Raw genomic sequence first — 17,799 nt, forward strand, 5'->3', positions numbered from 1 at the left:
GGAATTTTTTTTTTTCTCCTTCAGAGCAATGGTCTTATGCCATGTCCTCCTTCTACAAGAGGACCAAGTGAGGCCAGGTCCCCTGAGGCCGAGACGTCAAGGTAGATGTGGGTAGGATGACTGGTCTAGGCTGGCAGGGACTAAGCCATCTTGTTTGTTTATTGCAGCTGCTCAAATGGAGGTTAAGAAGCCCTTTATACTCTCTTCCATGAGGCTCCCTCTTCTGGACACCAACAATAAGGTAAAGTGGGCAGATTAGCGTGGCCTTTGTTGGCATAGACCAGTTAGTTTGGCTCATCACAACCAACAGAAGAGTGGCGAGAACACTGGAAGTGCCTATCCCAGTCTGTGGGTGCAAGCAAGCAGAGAGAGGAACACATGTAGTGTGAACAGGTTACCTTTCCACACGGTTAGTGAACCATTAGTGAATCCAAGCCACCTCAGTATTGGGACCTGTCATAGACCCAGAGGGCTCCAGCACCACCCTGAGGTTCGCTATTCACCAGAAGGACTCAGAACTCAGGCAGCTGGTATACCTCCCACTTACTGCAGGGATTGTTTAAATCAGCTGGGGAGCTGGGTGTGGTAGCTCATGACTGTAATCTTAGCATTTGGGAGTCTTGAGATAGGAGAGGAGTTCATGCCTATCCTGGGCTGCATAATTAGAACGTATCTCAAAAACAAAAATCAGTTGGAAAACAGCTCTTGGGACAGAGTGCAGGCATGCCCAAACCTGCAGCTTTCCATTGCCTTTTATGGACTGGGCAGTAATGTGTGACCACACATAGGAGTATTGCCAATTAAGGTCATTCCTTAGTCTTAGAGTCCTGAGCCTTTAGCCCTGTTATGTGAATGTGCTGGGCTGTCTGTATGACCGCACTCAGCTTCCGGTCCTTCTGTAAATGGGACTTTTACCATGTGGCTTGCAGGCTCCTACCTGAGGCCTTTTACTGTGGGAGGTTACCCTGGCCCCAGATCGTGAGACATTCTCACCAAGTAGGAGATCTCAAGGGCCCCCAGGAGCCTAGGAAACAGGTCAGAGATCTTTTCCAGCCCTCTGAGCACTGTTCCCTTGAGCAGGGCCTGCTTGCTCGGAGGCAACAGGATACAAGCCTTCCCTGAGAGCTACTGCAGCATTGTGCAACTTCCAGGGACCTCCTGTGCATCTTACTGTTATTTCTTCAGAAGCTTCTGACACAAAGTCCAAATAACAGTTTCAGACCTTTATATTCTGGCAGTCTTCCCTGATACACCTGTGACAGGGTCATGTAGCTGATTATGGGTCCAAACAATGCGATGTTCACAGTGTCGAGTGGGCACATACATGCTCAGACTGGGCACTTGGCTACCAACCCAGACCCACGTTGTCCCCATAGACAGCCACAGCAGATGAACGTGACATGGGGATAGCAGGGTGGTAATCTCAGGAGACTTCCTTGGGACGGCTGCATTTGATCTGACATTCTAGGAAGTGAAAACATTCTTATGGGTCTGAAGGCTCCTGAGAGTAGGCCCCATGAAAGGGGCTAAGACTGAGGGCAGAGGCCAGTGTCTGGTTAGGGTATGGTGGACTAGAGGAGACACTGGCCCTGGGTAAATATCACTGATTTTGGCTACTGAGGCTTGCCATGCATGCTCAGAACTAGGAATGATTGGGTGGTAGTTAAAGGTCTGAGAAACATTGCCTGGGGGATGGACCAAACAGCCAGGAAATATGGGTGTCCCACAAGAGAAGCCAGCCCTGAAGGACACCAGCCCTATAGCTTAAGGCCAGATGAACAGTGCAGATAGGACAGGTCTGTTAGGCACCAGGAATGTAGGGTGGGGAGGTAAGCCTGGAGGACAGGGTGGTTTGGAGCAGGTCTTTAGCAGAGCTCTTTTCATAGCCTTGAGGATGAAGTTTGGTAAAAGTGCGTGGAGGAAGGCAGTTGGTGAGATGAGGTAACTTCTGAGGAGCTGAGAGGAGGGCGAGAATGTATGTGGGGTAGCAGGAAAAGAGGCTTTCTTTTGAGAGCTGCATATGTTACATGGTGGCTAAAAGGCTGCTAGCCGAGAGCTGAGCAAACTTCTGTAAAGCCAGGTGTTAGGTACCACACCTGCTGGTCCAGGTGTGGATGTAGATATCCATACCAATGTGTCTCTGAGTCTAGATGCAGATGCTGTTGTAGGGGCAGTTGTGGTGTGGGTATATATGGGCATGAACTGATACAGATGTGGGCATAAATGCGGTGCACATATAGATGTGGGTGCAGGCATAGCACAGGGCCAGGTGTGTGCCTTGTGCCCTTTCCTGACCTTCTCTTGGTTTCGGGTAGGTGAAACGGGCTGTGGTGCAGGTGATAAGTGCCATGGCCCACCATGGCTACCTGGAGCAGCCTGGAGGTGAGGTGATGGTTGACTACATTGTGCAGCAGTGTGCTCTGCCCCCGGAGGAGGTAAGGACTACTACCAACAGAACCACACCTGTTTCTGGATCTGTTGGATGCCAGGCTCTTCAGCCGGTGTATCTCTTGAGCACTGTTAGCACTGGTTACCAAGAGCAGCTGACCTGGCAGCAGGTGGCTGTGTGTGGGCTGAGGTTCCCTTTGGTTTCTGAGTCAGGGTCTCTGCATTTCTTGAGTCCACTCAACAGATTCCCAACTCAGAAGCAGAGGTAGAAGACAGAAACTTTATTCTCTTTAATTCTTTTCTATTTTATAAGTTACTAAACACACTAGTTTCCTTTGAAAGAGAGCAAGGTAAGACCAGATAAAGTAGACTGCAAGCAGTGGGTGGAGGTGCGGCCCAGCGGCATTGTGCTGGCCTGCTGTGCACAGGGTCCTGGGCTCTCTGGTGAGGAGATGTGCGCAGGTAGAGCAGTTATACACTAAAGTTCTTGGGTTGCCAGCTCTGGATTTGGTTTCTTGGAGTTAGCAAAGCTAGATTGCCCTAAGGTCAGTTCATAATAGAGACATGCATTAGTACTTTTCTATTGCTGTGATAAAACACCGTGACCAAGACAACTTAGTTAAGGAAGGGCTTGTTTGGGCTTCTGGTTCCAGAAGGATGAGCCCATCGAGGTAGAAATACAACAGTGACAGGCATGGTGGCAGGAACAGGAAGCTGAGAGCTCACATCCTCAACTGCAAACATGAAACAAGAGTGAACAGGAAGTGGGGCCAAGACCACCCAAAGCCCACCCCCAGTGACTCACTTCTTCCAGCAAGGCTCCACCTCCTAAAGGTTCCACAACCTCCTCAAACGGCGCTATCAGCTGGGGACAGGAGACATTTCTTACTTAAACCACCACGTGTGACCACCTTCTGCACTCTGTCATTGTGGTATACGCAATACCTCAAACTGGACTACTGTGTTTATTCTTTTAAAATATAATTTAAAAAAAATTAGGACTGGAGAGACTGTCCAGCAGTTAAGAACTGGCTGCTCTTCCAGAGGTTCTGAATTCAATCCCCAGCACCCACATGGTGATTCATAGTCATCTATAACTGTAGTTCCATAGGATCCAGTGTCCTCTTCTGGTATGCAGATGTATGTGCAGATGAAAACATTCACATACATACATACATACATACATATAATACATTTTTAAATTTTTAGATTTATTTTTCATTATATATATATATATATATATGAATATTTGCCTGCATGTATGTATATATATTATATGCATGCTTGGTGCCCACAGAGATCAGAAAAGGCTTCCCTGGAACTGGAGTTATGGATGGTTGTGAGCAACCACGTGGGTGCTGGGAATTTAGCCCAGGTTCTCTGTAAGAGCAACAAATGCTCTAAACCACTGATCCATTTCAAGTCCCAAATTTTTTTTATTTTGGAGACAGGGTTTCTCTATAATTATGGAGCCAGTCAGTCCTGGAACTTGCTCTGTAGACCAGGCTGGCCTTGAACTCACGGAGATCCACCTGCCTCTGCCTCCTGAGTGCTGGGATTAAAGGCGCGCGCCACCACTGTCTAGCTAATTTTTTTATTCTTTGGGAATTTCATATAATGTAGTTTGAACATATCCACCCCCTGCTCTCTCTCTAACTTCTTCCAGATCTACTTTCTGTTATTCATAAGACCACATTTACTAATTTATGTGTGTGTGCTCTTACTTGTTACAGCACATGTATGAAGGCCAGAGGAAAGCATATAGAAGTTGGTTGTCTCCACCATGGCTATCTTGAGGATAGACTCAGGCTATCAGGTTTTGATAGTGTGTTTACCTGCTGAACAGTCTCGCAGGCCCATCCTGCATTTGTCTTGAAATACTAGAGGTCATGGATGATAAGCCCACCTTTGGAGGAAGCCTTGCCAAGGTTTAGGAGCCCACAGGTCGATTCCTTCTTTAAAAAAAAAAAAAGATTGGGAGGGAGGGGGAGGAGAGGTGTGTGTGTGTGTATAATGTATGTATGTATATACATGAGTGCAGACACACACATGTCACGACCACCACATGGAGCTTAGAGACAACTTTGTGCCATTCATTGGACCTGGGAATCACTCGGATTGTCAGTCTTACAGAGCAGAAGTGCTCCCACCCCACCTCACCAGCTCTTCCGAGTGATTTTAGTAAACTTTATGGAAGGTGGCAGACATGCTCTTCGCAGGGCAGGTTTGGTGGGTCTGCCCTGTTTCCCTCCCTGCCCGTCTTTCCTTTCTCATGCTAACCAGGGGGTGCTCTCACCTTGCCTCTTCCCCTAGCCCGAGAAGCCCGGCCCTGATGGGGAGGACCTGGCAGCAGATAGTGTGCGGGCAGTCAGTATCCGCACCCTCTATCTGGTCAGCACCACAGTGGACAGGATGGACAGCGTGAGTGTGTCTGTCTTTGACTCCAGGCCTGCTGCCTGGGCTTCCCCTTCCTGAGATTTCCTGCCCTCCCCATCCCTGACCTGGGTAACAAGTGAACAGTGGAGTGGAGGGAGGCCTTGAAGAGGGCAGTGGCTGGGCTGGGCTCGGAGGACTTCTCAGCAGTGGCAGGACACATTGTCTGTCTTAGCTTGAGGTCCTCTAAAGCTGCCCTGCTCATGTATAGATATGGAAACCAAATCCTATCAGCTCTGCTGCCCTGGAGGCCATGCCCAGTGCTACAGTTCACAGACCACGGCCCTCTATCCCTCAGGTTCTCTGGCCCTACCTGCTCGAGTTCCTCACCCCCGTGCGCTTCACGGCGGCCCTCACCCCACTCTGCAGGAGCCTTGTGCATTTAGCCCTGAAGAGACAGGAGGCAGGGGCAGATGCTTTCCTCGTCCAGTACAACTCGAATGGTGTGGAGGCCCAACTACCTTGGCACCTGACCTGCGCCAATGCCTTAAGTCTTATCCTTCCTCTGCCCTCTGCCCTTGCCCCTGCCGCTGATCTCTTCCCCAGCTGCTGCTTTTGCACAACATCCCACCCCAGCTCCCTGCTTCTGCATATGATCCCCATCCTTCATCTCACACCTATCCCTACCTTGTAACAATCTCTGTGTTTCTTGTCCAGCAAACCTCCCATCTCCCTTCGCTATGACCACGAGACTGCTGGTAAGTAGAGGGTCTGTTACTGTGTCCAAGCACACTGACTGACACTGTCCTTGCCCTTAATGGGATACTCTCATCAACTTGACCATGGTTACTCTCTAGTACAGGAGTGGACTCTGTGTTTCAGAGTCCCTGTCAGTTCTTGTGGCCGGCTCTGACCCTTGCCGTCCTCTCATGGAGGTGCCTCCCACCTTGTGTTTGCTGGCTTTCCTTCACTCCTGGGAAGCTGGTCCTCAGGTTGGGCTCTGTGGTCTGGGAAGTTGTCCTGCCACATCTCCCCCAGGAAGTGCAGGTAACTCCATGTTTAGGCAGCCCCCTTTCTTCCCCTCCTTCAGGTTGTGTCTTCCAATCCCTACCTGGGAGATGGACGTGGGGCAGCCTCATTGCGCCTCCTGAAGGTGATGCATCGGAATATACACCCTTCGCTGGGCCAGCGGTGGGAGACAACCATGCCTGTGCTGCTGGAGTACCTAGACGGTGAGGCCAGTGAGACTAAGGAGCCCATTAGCCATCCCTGACCCCATTTGTGCCCAGCCTATCATAAGGCTGGCTGATACAGACCTGGGTTGTTTTTTTTTTTTTTTTAAATATTTTATTTATTTATTTATTTATTTATTATGTATACAACATTCCTTCCATGTATGGTTGCATGCCAGAAGAGGGCACCAGATCTCATTATAGATGGCTGTGAGCCACCATGTGGTTGCTGGGAATTGAACTCAGGACCTCTGGAAGAACAGTCAGTGCTCTTAACCTCTGAGCCATCTCTCCAGCCCCAGACCTGGGTTTTGTAAATTGGAAGAAATAATCTTAGCTGTAATCTAAGAAAGGGACTGGATGTCTCAAGAGGTGTTACCTGGTGACATGTGGGAAGTGGGTGCAACATGTAGTGTGATTGGCTGCTACATGCCTCCTGGGAGTTCAAAACACAAAGAGGTGGGCACTGAGCACCCATTTGTGCATGTTGGGATGAACTTGCCTGGCAGAACCTCAGCCAACAGGGTTACTGGTCATTTCAGAGCATACTGAGGAAACCTTGTCACTGAAGGAGTGGGAAGAAAAGCTTCTCGTGGTGAGAGATGGATAGAAGACCAAGGGCCTGTCTGTGCTCCTCTGGGATACTCTGGGCCTGGGCACGGAGGGCTGGAAATGTGGGACTGGTATATTGTGTCTTCCGAGGGACTTATTACCTGACTTCACCTGGTGGTATGACTAGGGAATGGGCTTAGCAGAGGTGGAGTCTGGGGTGAGGCTGGTGGTGGGCCTCAGATTTCCATGACAGAGTTTCTACCCTCTATCAGCAGCACCAAACTTGAGGCACTTTGGGCCATCCTGGCCACAGAAAGTGGTCTATCCTTCTTCTCCTTCCACTGTCCCCAACCCAGTTCAGAGTAATTGGTGCTTCAGCTTGTTTTATAGCTGTCCACCTTCAAAGATCACTTACCAGCAGGGGTCACCATGAAGTTATCATGTGACGTGCTCAGGCCTTAGGCCCTCCCATAGCCAGCCACTCACTGGGACTCTCATCCACAGTTCCTACGAGACACCCTGGCCGTGGTATCTGACAACACGTGGATCTGCCAGCTGAGTCAGGAGATGTGCAAGCAACTACCCTCTTACAATGGGACAGCTCAGGAGAAGGTGCCCAGGACAAGCCAGCTGGGGTCAGGGGTCTCTGCACAGACCACAGCCCCAACTCCTGTGCTTTCAGTGTTTGATTTTCCTGTTCTTCCTGTCTGTGCCTTTGTCTTATGACTCTGGCAGCCCTGGCCAACCCAAGAAAAGCAAGCAGGCTTAAGAGCCTCTTCACTCCAGCAACAGTTGGGAGATAGGGACTGGTTACTTGCTATTTGTTCCTCAGTCACAGCCCAGGGCTCACCCATCCATCCTCATGGGGAACCCTTCCTACGTCTTTCTTGACATACAGCTCTCCAAGGGGCTAGACATAGTGGTGCACACCTTTAATTGCAATATTTGAGAGACAAGCGGATCCCTGAGTTCAAGGCCAGCCTGTTCTACAGAGCTAGTTCCAGGATAACCAGGGCTACACAGAGAAACCCTGTCTCCATTAGCAGTGCCACCATAGTGCATCAGGATTCAGGTGCATGTGTATTCTCTGCCTTTGTTCCAGAATTTCCTGTATAAGTGCATAGGAACCACACTGGGTGCTGCTTCAAGTAAGGAGTTAGTGAGAAAACACCTTCGAGAGCTGCTGGAGACAGCCAGATACCAGGAAGAGGCAGAGCAGGAGGTAAGAAGCCCCTAATGCCCAGAGCTACCAGGCCTTAGGCATCTCCCTCCTCTCAGGCTGCTAGCCAATGCATGTTCATGTGTGCTGTATAGGTACATGAATGCATGTGTGGCATACTACCTGCTTCTACACGTGTTCACATGTATACAATGTGCCTTTAGGTTTATGTGTGCATGGTACTCTGTGTACATATGTATACGTATTGTGTGTGTAAGTTTCTCCCCACACAGCATGTGGGCAGGTGGGCCACTTTGCCCAAGTGTGAGCACACCTGTGCACCTCCCCAGGGCCTTGCCTGTTGCTTTGGGATTTGTGCCATTACCCAGCTTGAGGACACTCTAGCACAGTTGGAGGACTTTGTGAAGTCAGACGTGTTTAGGAAGTCCATCGGCATCTTTAACATTTTTAAGGTAAGGAGAGACTACCCAGAATGGAGGCCTGTGGCTGCCCTGCTTTTCAGTGTCTGTGGTAGGATGGGTTCCTGCTCCTCTGACTGCAGCTCTCAAACTCAAGGCTTGGGCTGAGCACCCTCAGGCTCAGAGTGACAGCAAAGCCCCTTGCTGTGCAGTCACTTTGCAGCCTGTATCCCTCCTCTGGGCCTGGCTCCCTGCTCAGCAGAGGGCCTCCCAGAAGCAAATCTAGCTGGTAACAGTGGTATGCCTCCAGGTGGGGTAACGAGAGGGGTTCTGAGTGGCAAGGTTCCATGTTAGCTTTCTGTTGCTATGGCAAAATACTTGAGAAAATTAGCTAGAAGGAGGGAGGATTTATTTTGCCTCCCACCTTCAGAGGTTTCAGTGTGTTGCCATTACCAATTGATCCAAGGCCTGTGGCAGACTGCACATGGTGGAAGGGGATGAAGAGGGCTGCTCCTCTCACACCAGCCAAGAAACAGAGTTTTCTTGCCTTTGGAACAACACTTACCCCTAAATCCAAGATGGCTCTAATCATGGGTTTAATCAAATGATTAAATGATCAAATGATGGCTTTAATCAAAGGGTTAACCCAGTGATGAACCAGTTCCTTCCCAAAGGGCTTCCACCTCTGAACACTGCTACTCTGGGGCCTTGTGAACTCCACAGACATTTCCCAATACTGCCCCTCTAAATATCACAGCACTGGGGCTGCTTGAGCTCTGGGGACATGTCTTATCTGAACCACACAGATGGGGACTGAGAGCTGTACGACCAGGCTGTCTACGCTGTGCTTTGTCCTGGGTGCTGAGATTTTTAAGCATATTCCATAATGCCCAACTCTTAGCATGATGCTGTCTCTAGTGACTGCTGTACTCATGGAACCGGAGGGTTGGCCCAGATGTACAAGAACCTGCACACCTTTTCTTTCTCTTCTCTTCCTTCTTCTTCCTCTTTATCTTTTTTTAAAGTATTTTTAGATTTTTTTTTAGTTTTTATTTTTATGTGTATCAGTGTTTAGCTTGCATGTATATCTGTGAACCATGTACTTTCCTGGTGCCCACTGAGGCCAGAAGAGGGCACTGGATCCCCTGGAACTAGAGTTATAGATGGTGTGAGCTACCACATGGGTGTTAGGAATTAAACCTGGGTCTTCTGCAAGAACAAGTGCTCTTAATCCTTGAGCCATCTCTCCAGCCCCTCTATCTTGAGACAGAACCTCACTCTGTAACCTTGGCTGGCCTAGAACTTGATGTGTAGACCAGATTGGCCTCAGATTCAAAGATACCTGCCTCTGCGTGCAGAGTGCTGAGATTAAAGGTGTGCTACCATGTATAGCTGCTGCTCGCCTTTTCTAATGTAGATATCCACAAGTCGTTAGGGCAGGAGGCTGGTCTGTAGCTACAGCCCTGCTATCTTCTGGTTGGTACCTCCAGATTTTTACACTTCTCCTTTCCTCCTTGGTCCCACTGCCTCAGCCCTTCTCTGTAACCAGTTGGTTCCCAGTGGGCCTGTGTGGGCACTAGTCGGACCTTCTGCCATCCCTGGGTACTGCCTCTGGTGTTCCTGGCTAGCTCTGGCTATTCCAGGAGCCGTAGAGTATAGGAAGCACACTGCTAGGCAAGGCTCCGTGTGGAGAGTAGTTCGCTGAGTACCTGCTATCCTGCTGATTTCTCTGCCTCCCAGGACCGAAGTGAGCATGAAGTAGAAAGAATGAAGAGTTCTCTGATCCTGTGCTATGGGCACGTGGCTGCACAGGCCCCTCGTGAGCTGGTGCTGGCCAAAGTAGAGTCTGATATCCTCCGCAGCATGTTTCAGTGCTTCAATACCAAGGTGGGCATTGCAGTGTCTGTGTGGGCCAGTCACACAACTCCAGAGTCTTAATTTATTTTACTTTTTGTTGTTTAGGTTCTGGGAATAAAGGTAGAGACCAAGGTATAGTGTATAGCAATTGTATGTGAACTGTGCTTTTTCTCTCTCTCCTCTGGGCTGGGCTTTGGGGCAGAGCCAAACCCAGAACTCGCTGGACTTCCTGGCCATGGTGGTCCTGGAGGACTGTCCTGCCCACTTCCCTTGAAGCAGCACTTCATGGAGCTGTAACATCTAAGCTCCTGATAAGGGCAGAGCAAGGCTTCTTCTGCCTCTAGGCAGTAGGTCCTGGGCCACATCCTTGGAATCAGCTGGTAGGCCACTTATAGCTGTGTCCCCCATGGCCCAGCAATAGCTCTGGGCTCCTTTGGCTCTGCTCCCAATGCTTTTGGACTTGCCTTTCTCTATGCCCCAGAGAACCCCTAAGGGAGGGCTAGTTAAGCCCAGAGCTATTGGAAATGGCCAGAGGTTCTCTTGGTCTCATTAACATGCTCCCCCTGTTATATCCCCAATACTAACCTGACAGGCCTTTGTGAGGGACAGTTGTGGGGAGCCTTCTGGGGCTGGGCTGGGGTTGGTGAGGTTCTTTCAGATTTTTGTTTCCTGGCCCATAGGAGTAGGATGGCTTCCCTCATGTCTCCTGTTGAGCTCTCATACCACATAGGAATTCCCCTGTTGGCCAAGGCCCTAGAATTTCCCCCAGGTCCCAGGTCCCTCCTTGGTCAGGAGGCTGCCGTAGGGCTTTATGAGCACAGTAGACAGTTGCAGGCTGTTCTAGAAAGGGCGTGTGCTCCAGCTTCTGTGGTTAGGCTCAGCCCTGTGGCTGCTCTAAACACAGCAGCTCTGGGGGGCAGGTGTGCAAACTTTCTGCAGCCAGCTGTTCCCCTAGGACCCAGCCCTGAAGTTGTGCCTCGTCCAGAGCCTGTGCATGGTCTGCCAGGCCATGTGTAGCAGCGCACAAGCCAGTTCCTTCCAGTTCTCGAGGAAGGCAGAGCTGGTGACACAGATGATGGTGAGTTCTGGGCAGAGGAGGTGGGGCTTGGGGAGGCCAGAGGGATGAGTGCAGTGATGCATCCTAGGGGCTCAGTGGGTACAGACAGAAGCCTGCATCTCAGAGGCCTCAACCACCCACTTAGCGTGAGACAGGGTGATCAGAGAGGAGGGTAATGCCTCCTCTGAGGGCCAGTTCTGTGCCGCCACCCCAAGGAGTTCATCAGGGCAGAACCCCCAGACTGCCTGAGAACACCCATTCGAAAGAAAGCCATGCTTGCCTGCACATACCTGGTGTATCCTTTCCAGCCTCTCTATGGACAGTGGGCCTGAGGATCTGTGTGCATGTGGATGGCCTGCATTGTATGTGTGAAGTATTGTGAACATAGTAGCAGCTGTGCCATCTGTGCAGGCCCAGTGGTTTCTGGGCGGGAGCAGGCTGGAGACATCATTTGTTCATTGACTGGGGCCCTTAACCTTCTGCTCAGCAACTTGGAGCCTGTATTAGAAGAGCAGGCACAGGCAGATGTGATCCACAGCTGCTTACACAGTGTTATGGCCCTGCCACCTGAGCCTGAGGGGGAAGATGGTACCTGCCAAGAGGTATTGCTGTTTCCATGGGGGCAGGGAGTGAGAAGGCCACTGAAAGAAGTGGGACCATGCATGGGGCTGGTGGCCTGGCTCTCCTTCCAGCCTTTGTATCTGGACACGGTGTGCGCCCTTGAAGATCTGCTGACAAGCCTGCTGAAGCGGAACATGACCCCCCAGGGCCTGCAGATCATGGTTGAGGTGTGCTATGGGCACCGATTATTGCGGTGATGGAGCGTGGGTACCCCACCTAGTTTCTGGTCCTTTCCTGCCCTCCCCCACCACCACTATGGTTAGGTACTGCAGAGACAGTTTAATAGTCTCTCTGGGGGTGGGGTCCTTCTGCCTGGGCATCTCTGACCAGATAGTGCCTCTGCAGCATTTTTCTTGACTACTACAAGTGCTGGGATGGAACACATGAGTCCTGGCTGCCGTCTGCTAACCACTTGAGGCAAGCAAGATGACAAAATACACACCCTGACATGGTGTTCTTCCCACCCTCCTACCATTGTTGCAGTGGGCTGGGGCCGTACCAATCCCTAATCTAGGCACCTAGTGCCTCATAGGCCTGGATCACTCTCTGCCATCTCAAGTGGGCAGGGGTGAGCTGCAGCAGACCCTGATGTGGGAGCCACCCTGGGTCCCACTTGGGTCCCTGCAGCCCCTGAAGCATGGCCTAGCAGGGATGCTGAGCTTGTCATTGGGATGTGGGCTTCTGCACTCCTGGGTTCCTCCCCCAGAGGGCACCTGTGTCAAGTCTATTCTTGTACAGCACCTGAGCCCATGGATCAAGTCTCCGAGGGGTCATGAGCGGGCACGGGCACTTGGCTTGGGCGCCTGCCTGCTGCAGTTCTTCCTGGAGCACTTGCATGTCAGTGTGAGTACTGGACCTACCCTTCCTTCAGTCCCTCCACTTGAGGACAGCTGTGCTCCTCATGCCCCAGAGCATTCTGTAGGCTCTCTGATCTGCTGCTTTCCTCTCTTGTCCCACAAGAGAGTCCTCTAACAAGGACAGTGGATAGGACTGCCCCAGACTCAGCTCAGGGTGAGCCAGCCACCCCTAAGAGGGTTGTATTTAGATCTTCACTGTTGAGCCACTTAGTTTTGATTGGCACTGTCTGTGTTAATCAGAACTTCTTATCAGGAACAGATAGACAGATTTTTACAGACATCTTTTTGTAACCAATTGGAATCATATTGGGGTATTTCTTATGATAGTTTTATTTTTGTGGTGTTTGTGTTTATGTGGTATGCATGTGCTTTTCCCATAACCATGGTAGTTTTTCTTGGTTTATATTGACATGAATCCTACCATTCTGGCAGCAGCAACCACCTGTCCCCAGGTCTTGCATCCTGCCTTGGTCTTCCCCTGCTGACCTGAAAGTCCCCTTTCTTGTCTGATAATTTGTGGGATGCAGAGTCCCTGTATTTGGTACAGCTGAGAGGGGATCAGGGGAGGCATGGTGTGTGTCTTGGGGGGCAGGGGTAGGGGAAAGTTGTTTGCAGCCTCTGGCAGGCAGGAGGCAAGGGTACTCAAAGAAGGGAGAGAAACCTGAGTATATAAGGGGAGCAGAACTTGAGTGATGAACTGGAATCCATTCAGGATAAAGGGGTACCCTGTCTCCTTCTCCTACCCACAGGTTTACCATTCAGGATAAAGGGGTACCCTGTCTCCTTCTCCTACCCACAGATTTACCATTCAGGATAAAGGGGTACCCTGTCTCCTTCTCCTACCCACAGGTTTACCATTCAGGATAAAGGGGTACCCTGTCTCCTTCTCCTACCCACAGATTTACCATTCAGGATAAAGGGGTACCCTGTCTCCTTCTCCTACCCACAGATTTACCATTCAGGATAAAGGGGTACCCTGTCTCCTTCTCCTACCCACAGATTTACCATTCAGGATAAAGGGGTACCCTGTCTCCTTCTCCTACCCACAGATTTACCATTTAGGGAGAGTCATTCCAAGGGTGGTGGCTGAATCAAAGTGTTTGTGCCTTCTCTACAGCTTAAGTAGACGCTCCCCACTCCCTATGCTTAGGGAGCCAGGTGGACTTGGATGCGAAGGGGAATGTTTACTGAGGTCATCAGCCATAAGGAGAGTTCTAGACCACATAGCTTCTCTCTGGGTCCTACTGACGTAGGCTGTACTTGACTGTCCCCCAGAATTCCTTCAGCCCAGTCCCCGTCACCTTCCATCTTCCCCTAGACCTTGGTACCCTTCCACAACCTGGGTCTCCTCGTCGGTCTCTTTGCTCCACGGTGTGCTGACACATGGACTACCACCCGTCAGGAAGCTGTAGGCTGTGTCCATTCCCTACTATACTTGCAGCTGGGCTATGAGGGTGAGCTACGCTGGGGACGTGGGGACTGTGGAGGCAGCAGTTGGGACCTCAGTCCAGGGAAGCCTCAGTCAACTCCTACCCTTAGGCTTCTCCCAAGACCATCGTGATGAAGTGGCTGAGCGGCTCCTCACCCTGAAAGATGGCCTTGTGCACCCTGACCCCACCATCCTTTTCCACACTTGCCACAGCATAGCCCAGGTACTTAAAAGGATCCCACAACAAGAAGGGGGGGTGGAGGCTACGGGACTTCTCAGGAAGTACTTGTTACCTCTAGCTCAGCAGGCCCTGAGGGGCAGCTATAAGCAGGTTCCATTCAAGGATTTGTGTCTGGGACCCCATTTGGTCAACACTGCCCCATGTCTCATACCTGCCTGCTTCAGAACATCACAGTCTTGGCAGGATCAAGATGTTTTGTGTGGTAATGTCAAGATGTCTTGGTGGAATGCCTGAGAGGGATCCAACTGGCTCTGTAGCTGCCTGCTGCCTGCCCTCCAGCTTTCTTACTGAAGATGTGGGTGGACATGGTGCTGGTGTGTATGTGAATGCTCTACCCAAAGCTGAAAACTACTCAGCCACATGCATGGTCCAGCATGGGCCCTGTCTTTGTTCCAGCTGGCTGAGGCACTCTGTCCTATACCACTTGGAAGTCCAGCAGTGGGCCAAGATGTCTCTTTCATGCCCTATATACTGTGCTCTTTGGGTACCATATCCAACCTGAACCATCTGGCCAGATGTCTAGTCAGAGGCTCAACGGGGCTCCAAGGATGGACAAAATAGCTCCTCCCTTAGCAAATCCTCCTTGGTACCCTGTCTATGAACATTTCTGCTCTTCTTTCTATGGCCAGGATCTCTGACAGAGTCTGACAGGAGGGGTTCCTGGACCTTTTCTGGAGACACTCAGTGCTAGGGAGCAAATATCCAGTGTTGGGTGGGTCAGAGGAGCTGGGCTCTTTAGTTGGGTTTGGCACTGTGAGGCTCTTCTTCTGGTGTATTTCCTATGGTGGAGAGAAAAAGAAAAGGAGGCTGAGCTGGAGGGTCACTTCAGGGAGGTGGGGAAGCTGCAGGCCTGGCCTGATCCTGTATTCTAGGAGTTCTACAACAGCTCCACACAGGTCACTCTTCTGTGCTCGGTTCAACCCCAGCCCAGCAGCTGCCCAAGGACCACCTTCCTGGAATAGTTCCAAACTCAGAAGAGTGAAGAAGGGAGAGCTAAACTCGTGAGTTTTCCCTCAGGAAGCAGTTTGGGCTGATCCTACTTTGTCCTGGCATCTCCCAGGTTATTGCCAAGCGCCTCCCGTCAGATCAGCTCATCAGCCTCTTGCTCACCATGTTTGAGAGCCTGGGAGACCCAGACAAGAACTGCTCCCGTGCATCCACAGTCATGATCAACTGCCTGTTAAAGGAGCGAGGCACTGTGCTGCTGGAAAAGGTGGGAGTGGAGCATGTTTAGGGGACTAGATTGAGGCTGGGGGCAAGGCTAGGACTGGGTCCCCTATACTTGCCTGCCTAGATGTTCCCTGTTTGACTCTTATATCTCTGACTGAGTCTATTTTGGGTCTGATTCGGACAAATCTTTTTCTTATCTGAAGACCACTTAGAACTTGATTAAAGCAACTCTATTAAGAATTTAAGCCAGGTGTGGTGTTACGCAAACTCACAGGAGTCTGTTAAAGGGTCTCAAGAATTTATTTAGGTATAAAATAGGGATTAGCACTCACTGATACCGAACAGGTTACTCCTTAGCCTTAGCCGCTATCCAGCTGCTGTGTCCTGCTGTTCTGCCCAGGGACCAACCATACCTTCCTTTGTTTTTCTTTGGCTCTGACCATAAGAGAGAGAGAGAGAAAGAGAGGGAGGGAGGAAGAGAGGAGAGAGAGAGAGAGAGAGAGAGAGAGAGAGAGAGAGAGAGAGAGAGAGAGAGAGGAGCACATGAGAGCAGGTAATGACCCCTCTCCCATCAGACAAGACCACGCTCTAGGGCTTGCTGCCCTAAAAGTCATTGGCTAAACGGATAAGATCAAAATTCCACAACACTGTGATGGTGCATGCCTTTAATCCCAGCACTCAGGAGGCAGAAGCAGACAGATCTTTGAGTTCGAGGTCAGCCTGCTCTGCAAAGTGAGTTCCAGGACAGCCAGGGCTAAACAGAGAAACCCTTTAGGGGAGGATTTAAGAAGGAAAAGGAAACTGCAGGCCTAGCATTTTCGGACCCTCTGTCCTTAGAGTCCTAGCCATTTGGGAAGTTTAGCAGGGGATCTCTGTGCCTGGAGCTGAGGAGAGAGAGTCAGCCAAGTGTGGCAGTGCACACTGTGATCCTAGCACTTGAAGTGGGGACAAGGAAGGTCAGGGATTCAAGGCCAGCCTCAGCTGCATAACAGTCTGAGACCAACCTGAGCTATATGATGCTGTTGTGCGCTCTCTCTCTCTCTCTCTCTCTCTCTCTCTCTCTCTCTCTCTCTCACACACACACACACACACACACACACACACAGGAGCTGATACTTGCTGAGCTCCTGATTTTATTACCAAGGAGGACACGGGTACATTGGGTCAGCCAGGTCCTAGGGAGAGTGTCAGTCACAGGACTTCAGGATCTTATACAGAAACTCTCAAGTTCCTGCACAGGACCGCTGTTCTGCTTCTGCTTTGTATGTGCTTGTTCACTGTGCCTGGAGGGCTGCAGCCCGCACTGTCTTCTGGTGGTTGTTTCCTAATGTGTACTGGGAGCCCCTGTGACTGGACATTTTGCGTGGGTCTCTGTACTCAGCCCCTGGGGTCTGCTAGGCTCCAGCAGGCTGGACGCTGTAGAGTGCCAAGGCCTGGAAGGCGGGGGCTCAGTTCATTTGCTGGAGGGGTTTCGAGATTCTGTATCTAATTTAAGTATCCCAGAAGGGGAGCTGGACTGTCAGGCCACACAGTCATCCCCAGGAAGAGTCACTAGCCAGCTTCTAAGTCTTCCCTGACCCTAGCTGACATCCCTGGCTACCTCCATCACCCCACACAAGCATCTTGCAAATAGTGTGAAAGCAAGAGAGACCGCTGATGCCCCTTGGCTGAGCCGCTGCCTGCTCCTTATTATGACTATCACACTGGTTCATCTGTCGTCGCAGAGCTTAGCCATCATCTGCCTGTCTTTAGAGAGCTGTCTGAGGAGGTCACATCCCAGTTGGGACCTACTTGGAGAGTGGTGGTGGTGGTTGCAAGGGCTCCATTTTCTGTCTTGTTGTGATAGGCTTGTGATAGTCCATATTAGGATTTAATTTGTATTTTCTGGTGACTGGGAGCTGATCTGATGACTTCTTTTGTGAGGACACTGGTCTTTTGCTCACTTCCATGTTGGGTTGTCTGTGCTCTTCTTGCTGATCTTTATGTAGGATACCCTGAGTGGTCTGGTGCATCTGAGTCAGGAACTAACCAGGGAAAAAGAAAGGAGTGTCTAAAAGAAGGGCCCTCAGAGCAGGGAGTTTCATGTGCTGTGCCCTCTAGACAGGAATAGTATCCATATGCCACTGAATAGATGACAAAAGAAGCTGGCATTGTAGAGATACTGTCTGATGGGATCATGGGGGAGGAGCAGAACAAGAGGGAGGAGGGGCCTAGTGTGTCACCTGGGTGCACCTGGTGAGGCCTGGGTTTTCCAAAGCCACAAAGCTCCCTGGGTCAGACATCAAGGGATGTCCTGGTAGTTGTACAGATGAAGAGTAAGAATTGGGCTGGAGGTGGTGGTCACCAGGTATATGTGGCTAATCCACATTTGCCTACCTGACATCCAATGGTAGACATCTGCGTTATTTCTATCTCCTGGCTGAATAAAAAGTCAGTGAACACAG

The 17,799-nt window shown here is 50.7% G+C and overlaps 1 protein-coding gene across 3 annotated transcripts in view; it reads left to right on the top strand.

The window, feature by feature from the left end:
• Nucleotides 1–17,799, top strand: part of Mroh1 (maestro heat like repeat family member 1) — a 74,872-nt gene that overhangs the window by 42,791 nt on the left and 14,282 nt on the right. For all 3 annotated transcript variants that reach the window (XM_038341366.2, XM_038341365.2, XM_038341367.1), the window contains 20 exons: nucleotides 168–241; nucleotides 2,316–2,435; nucleotides 4,702–4,809; nucleotides 5,120–5,264; nucleotides 5,479–5,519; nucleotides 5,852–5,993; nucleotides 6,536–6,588; nucleotides 7,050–7,157; nucleotides 7,648–7,767; nucleotides 8,055–8,177; nucleotides 9,864–10,010; nucleotides 10,086–10,112; nucleotides 10,936–11,058; nucleotides 11,253–11,332; nucleotides 11,525–11,639; nucleotides 11,730–11,825; nucleotides 12,397–12,501; nucleotides 13,834–13,969; nucleotides 14,055–14,167; nucleotides 15,246–15,398. In XM_038341366.2, the coding sequence (XP_038197294.1) occupies nucleotides 168–241; nucleotides 2,316–2,435; nucleotides 4,702–4,809; nucleotides 5,120–5,264; nucleotides 5,479–5,519; nucleotides 5,852–5,993; nucleotides 6,536–6,588; nucleotides 7,050–7,157; nucleotides 7,648–7,767; nucleotides 8,055–8,177; nucleotides 9,864–10,010; nucleotides 10,086–10,112; nucleotides 10,936–11,058; nucleotides 11,253–11,332; nucleotides 11,525–11,639; nucleotides 11,730–11,825; nucleotides 12,397–12,501; nucleotides 13,834–13,969; nucleotides 14,055–14,167; nucleotides 15,246–15,398 (2,129 nt within the window). The remainder of the gene's footprint in view (nucleotides 1–167; nucleotides 242–2,315; nucleotides 2,436–4,701; nucleotides 4,810–5,119; nucleotides 5,265–5,478; nucleotides 5,520–5,851; nucleotides 5,994–6,535; nucleotides 6,589–7,049; nucleotides 7,158–7,647; nucleotides 7,768–8,054; nucleotides 8,178–9,863; nucleotides 10,011–10,085; nucleotides 10,113–10,935; nucleotides 11,059–11,252; nucleotides 11,333–11,524; nucleotides 11,640–11,729; nucleotides 11,826–12,396; nucleotides 12,502–13,833; nucleotides 13,970–14,054; nucleotides 14,168–15,245; nucleotides 15,399–17,799) is intronic.

This window comes from Arvicola amphibius, chromosome 9 (assembly GCF_903992535.2).
Source record: "Arvicola amphibius chromosome 9, mArvAmp1.2, whole genome shotgun sequence".
In the NCBI taxonomy this organism is placed as follows: Eukaryota; Metazoa; Chordata; class Mammalia; order Rodentia; family Cricetidae; genus Arvicola; species Arvicola amphibius.